This window comes from Aegilops tauschii, chromosome 6 (assembly GCF_002575655.3).
Source record: "Aegilops tauschii subsp. strangulata cultivar AL8/78 chromosome 6, Aet v6.0, whole genome shotgun sequence".
Taxonomy (NCBI): Eukaryota; Viridiplantae; Streptophyta; class Magnoliopsida; order Poales; family Poaceae; genus Aegilops; species Aegilops tauschii.
This window is the reverse complement of record NC_053040.3, coordinates 35,120,207-35,128,843: the sequence shown is the minus strand read 5'-3', so window position 1 is coordinate 35,128,843 and position 8,637 is coordinate 35,120,207. Positions and strand designations below refer to the sequence as shown.

The window sequence follows — 8,637 nt, the reverse complement described above, 5'->3', positions numbered from 1 at the left end:
GGGTGGGAGGCGAGGAAGTTGTAGGGCGTGAGCGTAGGGCAAGGCGAGCTCCCTATTGTTTTTTCGTGGTATGCAAGGGAGGAGGGACGAGTTAGGGATCAATCCAATGGCTCGTGTTCCTCGCACCAGACAACTGTCTCAGATCGGTTGGCTGACCGCTAGCGCTGGTCTAAACATTTTGCTTTCCATTTCGTTGTAGTATTATTGCGCGACAAAAAACAAAAGACTTGTAATCATGGACTGTATCACTTGCTTAGTAGAAATATCAATGTTGGTAGCACGACAAGCCCATATAGCAAACCGAGAGGCAAGATTTTGCCTAGACCAACACTACTTGTGACGCCAGAATCCCAACCGGAGGGCCCTTCCAGCCGGACGTAATCGTACATGACCCCCATGAACACGCTGAACGCCCTCGCCTGCGTGACGCTGATGGTGTTATCCCCTTGCACGAGCAGCCGCCCGTCGACCGGGAACTCGAAGCTCCACCACCTGCCGTGCTCGCCGTGCCGCGCGATCGCGTTGTCGTCCCCGAACTCGGGCGTCACGAACACTCCCCCGGCCGACCCCTTCCCCGTCGCCCCGTTCACCTGCACCTTCAGCTTGGACATGTGCGCCGCCGCGAGCGCGATGCGCAGCGTGTAGGTGCCGCCGGCGGCGACGCGGGGCATGTCGAACCGGATCCGCCGCGTCGTCGGCACGTTCTCGCCGTTGCCACTCTTCCTGCACCGTCACAAGTTAACGACTGTTTTGTCTTTAGCTCAGGTTTCAGTTAGGCATCGATGGCTACCTTGTGACATGCGCGAAGAACCAGTCCTTGGAGTGGTTGCTCACGCCGACGGTGAAGACGGGGTCGCCGGCGGGGTACAGCTCGGCGTACCGCTCCCACAGCCCGTACTGCCTGTACTTGTCCCTGGCGACGAAGAGCTTGCTGAGGTACCTGTGGTTGGGATCAGGGACGAAGAACTCGGTGGCGCTCCGGTCTGGCACGCCGATCTCCCACAGCGTCGGCCCCGATCGGGGCGGCTCAAACACGAGGTCGCCGAGGGCAACCGCGCCGCCGGGCACCACCGTTACCGGAGCCGTGCGCACGTAGTCGCCGAGGACCCCGGGGACCCAGGCGTAGAGGTTGTACTCCCCTGCCCGTACGTTGTCAATGGTGAACGTGTTGCCGGTCGCCGACGACCTCGTCCAGAACTGGTAGCCCTGAAGCACATGGCAAGTTGGCAATGGCAATCATGCATGACAAGCAGATCCAAAGTGTCTGGTGGAATTTCACTGGAATATGTACCTTGCTCTCCGTCGCCCAGGAGCCGGGCTGTCCCGGAGCGGCGAGGCCGACGTAGGCCAGCCGGGCGGGCACGTCCTCGCCGCCGCTCGTGTACCTGTCTCTGACCAGCAACCGACCGGTGACGGAGCCCCTCTCGCCTGCCCTGTGGAAGTCCGGCGACAACGGGAAGCTGTACGGCCATCGGCTCGCCTCGACCTCCGCCTGCGCCTTGGCGTCCTCCCACAGCGGCTGGAAGCCTCCCCGCTCTGGGTTGGAGTTGAGGTAGATGAACACCGGCCCCATGACCTTCTTCCAGTGCTCGCCGGCCTCGATCCTCGCCACCATGTCGCTCCCGATGTAATGAGTCCCCATGAACATCTGCCATTTCACATGATGACATGAACCAGTTGGGTACGTTTGTGTCTTCCTGGAACACAAGAAAGAAAGAACGAGCACTCACAGTCAACGAGGTGGGGCCGATGTGGGAGGTGAGCTCGCGCTTGAGGGGGCCGCCGCTCTTGAACTCGTTGCTGGGGGTGACCACCCAGAACCCCACCGGCACCCGGTCGCCGTCGCCACCACCGGCGCCGGCGATCCAGCCGTGGACGCGGTTGTCCTTGTTGTCCATGGAGTACTGGTACTTGTCGTCCACCTCCCCCGCGAACTGCGGCTCCGACGGGTGCACGAGCAGCACGGCCTCCTTGTACGCCAGCGGCACGGCCCGGGGCGCGTCCCGGTCCGCCGCCCCTGGCATGTACCTCTGGATCCCGTCCGAGACGGCCATGTAGTTGAACGTCGCGGGGTCGAGCTTGAAGACGAGCCGGGCCTCTGAGACGTCGATGGCCGGCCAGCCGCCGGCGTGCTCGAAGATGGCGTAGCAGTAGAACCCGGAGCCGCCTCTCAGCATCACCAGCCTGATCATAATTCGTGCATGATCAACATCAAGATCGACTTCGAAATCATGACGTCCATGAACTGGGATGATGGAGTGGTGCGTGCACCTCTTGTCGACGTTGAGCGGGACGCTGTTGAGGCGTGATGGGTCGTAGGTGCTCATGAAGGAGAGCTCCACTTGCTCCTCGCTGGCAGACACCACCCTGAACTCGGTACCATCCAACCTGAAAGCGCAAAGTCAGATAGTTCCTCCCTTCCATTAAGCAAGGCGTAAATTTTATCTCACCAAGAGACAAGGTGTAAATTTTGCCTACAAAATTATTAGCAGTGAGGCGCTGAGGATATGTACATGTCGTTCATGCCCGTGGCCGTGGGATATCCCGATCCTGGAAAGTTCCAAACTACATCCCAGTACCTGCAAATTTTCAGATACAAAATCACGATTCAAATTACTACGAATTATATAACTGCACATAGGCCACTTAGATAGTGGTAAAAGCATCTTTTGCAGATCCCATAAAAGCGGTCAAACCATCACATTTAGGGGACATGTTGAAAAAAGGCACCGAATAAATCCTATAAAATAGCATGTCCCGTAATTTTTTACAGGTTCCCGTGTATTAGAGCACACATCCGTCATATGTGGAGGATTTGAGCCGTTTTTTGAGGATCCGGTAAAACCGGTCAACGCTGGAGCAGGGGCCTGGTGACGCCGCGCGCGGACAGCGAGCAGGCGGAGGAGCTCGACAGCGGCCGACCGGAGCATGCAGCGGGCCGGAGCAGTGCCGCTCTGGCTGGCTAGAGTTCGAATTGGTTCATGTGTGCGGACCATGGAAGAAGGGTGCGGTGAAAAGGAAGAAAAAAGCTTTTACGGTATGAGTTTACGGGATCTGTTCTTTCGATGCCTCGCGATACCATAAATTCGTTTTAAGGGACCTGTATACTGTTTTAATAGATGATGTTTTTAAGGGATCTGTTAGAGATGCTCTAACTCGTTAGAAGACCCCACGCCGCTTTCCTAGGACGGCATAGCGAAGGCGTCCTCCCGTCCCTGTGGCAGAAAGGACGACAGCGGTGAGGTCTCCACCACATGGAGCTCTAAAAAATGTCTACTATATTTTGTCACATACCTAAAAGGGTATTATTACAACAACAAAAAGTTTTCATGAATATTAAAATATTCACAAGTTTTCAAGAAGAAGTTCACAAACTTTTAAAATACTTATGATTTTTTAAATGGTCATGAGTTGAAACAGATATTGGTGATTTTGTTTAAAAAAAATCTTTGAATGTAAGCCATATGGCTTTTAAAAAATGTTGGGTTTTGAAAACAATCTGTAAAAACATGTTAGAGAATATAAAAAAGTGTTTACGGATTTATGAAAAAGTTCTTGAATCTTAAAAAGGTTTTCATTAGTTTTCAAAAATGTTCATGGGTATTTTAAGAAATGTTCATCAAATTTTAAAAAAATTCTATTAGTTTAAAAATGGATATTTTAAAAATATTCATAAATTTTAAAATAAGCTCATGAATTTAGCAAAATGTTCATGTACTTAAAATAATAAGAAAAATAAACATTAAAAATCCAGACATAACGGACATACCCGCCTGATATCTCATTGTTGTTGAAATAGAGGAGGTTAGTGTCGTCGACATAACGGACGCCGATGATCTGGCCCTGCGGCTTGGACACTGCCACCTGCACAATGCCGTTGTCCACCACCACCTGTTGTATCATGCAAACCATTACATTATGTCACATTATCTGCATACGAAAAAATTGTATACCACATTTCCGATGACCTCAAAGAACTGTGCTAAATTCACACATCTGGTTTTGATGTCTGCTGGAAAACCAGTATGCATCTTTTTATTACATTTAGAAATTACTTTATAGACATACTATAAAGTAAGATTATTATTTTTTGGCAGTAAGACGCTGTTCGGTATCGCTCCATTCCACAACTCCACTCCCGGAGTTGGCGGAGCTGCAGTTTAAAATGACGGAGTTGCAGTTTCCCTGCTCCGCAGATTTCAAGAGTAGGTGATTACCAAACAGGGCCTAAGTCGCAAGCAAGGAGGAGAAACGGTTAAGAAAACCAACCAGCAGCTGGTAGCGCGCGCACCTGGTGCTGATCTTCCTGCAGCGTAACGCCGGCGCCTAGGGTCCCTGGAGCCGCCGCGCGCGCCACGGGCTGCAGCTGCGACGCCGCCGCAATGACAGAGAGCAGGAACGCCATGACCGCCCACGTCGACATCGCCGTGCATGCGTGCGTCGCTGCCGGAGCGAAAGAACGAGGTCGACCTCTTGCTGCAATGAAGCTTGTCGTGGACGGATCCTTGATGCATATATATAAGATCATCTCTAATTCCCTAACGTAGGAGAAAAGCGATTCGAAGCTCCCTTCGAGCCGGTCCCGAGCAGATTCTATGCGTCGGAACGAAGAAGCGAACTTAGCAGCTTGCTTCGGTTCCAATGACTTTGCGCCGACACGCAACCAAGCGGGAGAGGGAGACGATTATTTTGACCGTGCAAAAGCATTGGCACCATGTATGAGGGAAATGGATGCTTGCACCGGTCCCCTGTTACACATTAAAAAATGTTCAAAAATATCCGTAAAAAATTTAGTGCATTGACACAATATTAATGTATTTTACCACAAAAATTCAAAACATTGCTCGAGATACAAAAATGACAAATTTGACACTGAATAGTAAATAACACAAGTTGGGCTTCAGTTTTGGCTCATTAGCGCATTGATGTCAAATTTGTCATTTTTGTATGTTGAGCAATCTTTCGTATTTTGATTTGAATTTTTGTGACAACGTACATTAATGTTGTATCAATGCACTAATTTTTGTCGGAACTATTCAAACATTTTTTAGCGTGCAACGGACTCCGGTGCACCGGTAGCACCAATTGCCCCGGTGCACCAGATACATTCCCTCTATAACATATGCTGGACGACGGCCATTTAAGTTCGCCCAACCGCTACTCAAACCGCCTCTTGACTCGTTTGTGCTTTTTGTGTGCTCGTTCCTCTATTGCATGGGCGCCAGGGAAAAATATATTAGTTTTTGTGTTACTTGTTTAAAAGTTGGTGAAATAATAAAAAGTTCATGTTTTCTAAAAATACTCATAAAAAATTGTAAATTCATGAGTTCTGATTTTTTTTGTAGTTTTGAAAATGTTTGCAGCTCTAAGGAATGTTTGCGAAATTTAAGAAGTCCCTAAGTTTTCAAAATGTTCGTATTTTTAATATAAAAACACATGCACACACACATCAGCAAACCTTTTTGCTTTGATATGGGTCCGTGCTCTGCATGGACGGGTCTAGGTGGAGGTCGAGAGCGAGAGTTGGTGTCACACTGTGGCACTGCATTTAACTACACTACTAATGTGGCCTTTGTTTGGAAAGTCACCTTCTCAGCCAGAGCTCAAAATAAGTTCAGGTGAACAGTAAAATCTTTGTTTTGTGACAGACATTAACAAATGTTCTAAGAGCTTGAAATATTTCATCATGAAATCTTTGTGGGAGTCCTTGCAAAACAAAAAAGTTCTCCAAAATGCATTTGAAAGTAGCATTTTCAGAGTACTTGCTTTGCTACTCCTTCCAGAAATGTGGTTCATAATGAAAATTTGCAACCTCTTAGGACATTTGTCAATGTCAATGTTTGTTACAAAAAGATAATCAGTTTTTATTTTTTTATTTACTATTCACCCGAGGTCATTTGAGCTCTGATTGAGAAACTCCACTCCCCTTTGTCTGGGCTATTCTTGGATTTGATGCCTCAAGATACTTGAATCTCAAACAAATACCCATACTTCTTACATCCGATTTTCAGGAATCAATTATAATAATTGAACTAGCATGCAACCCAAGCCTGAAGCAGAGACGGTTGATTCTCAAGCCGCAACTTACCCAAGTTCTCCGTGTTATTACACCAGAAATGCCACCCTGCTCCCTCGGTTTTCTCCATCAACATGTTCTCCTCCCCATGTTATTTTCTCTCCCCCTCTCTCCTTGTGTGTGTGTGAGAGAGATAGAGGCGATGCATGACTCTTTCTAGGTTTCTGATGCCACTCACCACGTCCGTCGCCCCCGCTGGCTCTAAAGCGGGCAGATCCGAGTGCACGCCTCCCTGTACTTCAACCATCGAGCTCCCTGCGCCTCCCCGACGTCTCCCTACATCTCACCGGAGTTCCACCTTCACCGCCCCAAGCGTGGCCTGCGCGCATATCAGGACGAGGTAAGAGTTTTCTGTCTCTCCAAATATGTATTCTTGGAGACCGGCACATTCAACTTTTGATACTTGTTTTGTGTGTATGGACATTCAAAAAATATATTGAATTTTTTTGCGGGATAGAATATATATTCATTTGTTCATTTTAAAATCCGATGCATATATGCTGTACTCCCTCCGTAAGCTAAAGTAGTGTTCTAAACGCTCTGGTATTAGTTTACATAGGGAGTATTTGTTTTGATCCACTTGATTCTGGTATTCAACATGGATTTTAAAAAATGTTTGTGATTTAGATTTTTTTTTGCAAACACAAGTTTTTAAAGTGCATATTTTCATAAAATGAACCCAAAAAAAAACAGACAAAACCCGAGTGACAGTGCACGTGAAAGCTATCGGATTCAGCTGTTAACGGGCTAGAAACCGCTCCAAAGCCCTGAACACGTCCAGGTCAATTCGGGCGAAAACACACATGTCCTGAGAAAACACACCTCTCCCGCCCACGCCCCCGCTCCCGCTCCCGCTCCCGGCCCACGTCACCGATCCGCGCCATCTCTCCTCATGCACTCTGAGCCATCCATCTCCATCGGACGGTTCACATGCCGCATCACGCGGATCGCTCCCATCTCCTCCCCGGAGACCTCGCAGCTATAAATCCCCCACACGCCACATCAATCCCCCACACCACCACCGCCGCAACAACCACCACCAGCAACAGCCAAGCCAAGCTCGCCGGAGAGAGAGGATGTCGGGCCGCGGCAAGGGAGGGAAGGGGCTGGGCAAGGGCGGCGCCAAGCGTCACCGGAAGGTGCTCCGCGACAACATCCAGGGCATCACCAAGCCGGCCATCCGCCGTCTTGCCCGCAGGGGCGGCGTGAAGCGCATCTCGGGGCTCATCTACGAGGAGACCCGGGGCGTGCTCAAGATCTTCCTGGAGAACGTCATCCGCGACGCCGTCACCTACACGGAGCACGCCCGCCGCAAGACCGTCACCGCCATGGACGTCGTCTACGCCCTCAAGCGCCAGGGACGCACCCTCTACGGATTCGGCGGCTAGGCCGCGCGAATCGATCCCCCCACCACCAGATTTGTGCTCGTAGCTAGCTATGGCTGTGTGGTGTTCATGGGCTTCGGTGTATTGGCCGCATCTCGCTGCTGTATGTCCTCCTGGCCTCGATTGTTGTTTGGATGTAGTCCTGGGATGTTTACCCTTGAATTCTTCTGCAATCTCTCACTCTCTTCATGTTGATTTGTGTTCGTTGTCAGGTGTTACTAATTTCCAATTGGTCTCTCGCTCTGTAATTTGCTGCCTCCCGAAATCAACCGTGTTGGCAGGTGTATGGTTCATTCAAACCGTCCCTGCATTTTTGTAGCTTGCGTTTTCTCCGATTCCACGGCTTATCCTGAACATTTTCTGTACTCCGCCAGTTGAACCAAGTTTCAGATAAGACATGTGTCTTTCTGAATTGCGATAACACGCAGCAACTGATTTATTCGGCTGAACATGGATTCTAGACTACCTAACCCAACGATTTAAAATCTGAGTGATGGTACGAAGCAACTGATTTATTCTCCTTTTCTTTACGCGGGAAGAAGCAACTGATTTCTTGGTCACAACATACATATGAGCCAAATTCAGATGGATTCATGGTGTCTGGGTTTGCTCTACAGCTACCCATGTAGTTATGTATCCAAGGATTTTTATTATTGCCTTAATGCTGAGATGTCAGCCTGAAACGATCAAAGGAGGCGCATCTCTAACTGATCCTCTATCCTAAAAGTCCAAAATGTGTCGCCTATCCCATTTCTTTATACTTTTTAAATGTTTAAACTTTTCTCTATCTAGCAAATCACTTAAAACTTAATAAAAAATCAAACACAAATTTTTATACATAAATTTATTTTAAAATTATTTTAAACTAGTTAATTGCATAATTCGACTATGGTACCATGTTAGCATAATACTACATAGTAAAATTAAAGGATCCATGTCTAAGGAAAATCATACTGTATGATTTAACAATACAATATCCCCAAGACTCATATTTGTACATGTGGATCGTGATTACTCGAAGTGGACCCGGAAGACTCACACTATTACTTGTCGGTCTGAATGACTCGAGTGGTATATGTGGTCAAATCATACCGTGTTTGCTTTTTTTTTTTTGCATTTTTAGATTTAAATGGAGATATGTTTTAGAAACAGATATGGTTTTGTACCATTCGCCAA

The 8,637-nt window shown here is 48.4% G+C and overlaps 2 protein-coding genes across 2 annotated transcripts; one reads left to right on the top strand and one right to left on the bottom strand.

Annotated features, from left to right (window-relative positions):
• Positions 1–229: 229 nt before the first annotated feature.
• LOC109781634 (uncharacterized) lies at positions 230–4,493 on the bottom strand. Its single transcript, XM_020340219.3, has 8 exons — positions 4,292–4,493; positions 3,770–3,891; positions 2,514–2,579; positions 2,272–2,388; positions 1,731–2,184; positions 1,292–1,648; positions 791–1,206; positions 230–723 (listed from the first exon to the last, which is right to left on the bottom strand). The coding sequence occupies exons 1-8, from the start codon at positions 4,421–4,423 to the stop codon at positions 246–248; spliced, it is 2,142 nt and encodes a 713-aa protein (XP_020195808.1). The 5' UTR covers positions 4,424–4,493; the 3' UTR covers positions 230–245.
• Positions 4,494–7,088: 2,595 nt separating this feature from the next.
• On the top strand, positions 7,089–7,779 carry LOC109781648 (histone H4). Its single transcript, XM_020340232.3, has one exon. It carries the CDS (start codon positions 7,153–7,155, stop codon positions 7,462–7,464), a length of 312 nt encoding a protein of 103 aa, XP_020195821.1. The 5' UTR covers positions 7,089–7,152; the 3' UTR covers positions 7,465–7,779.
• The last annotated feature ends 858 nt before the right edge of the window (positions 7,780–8,637 follow it).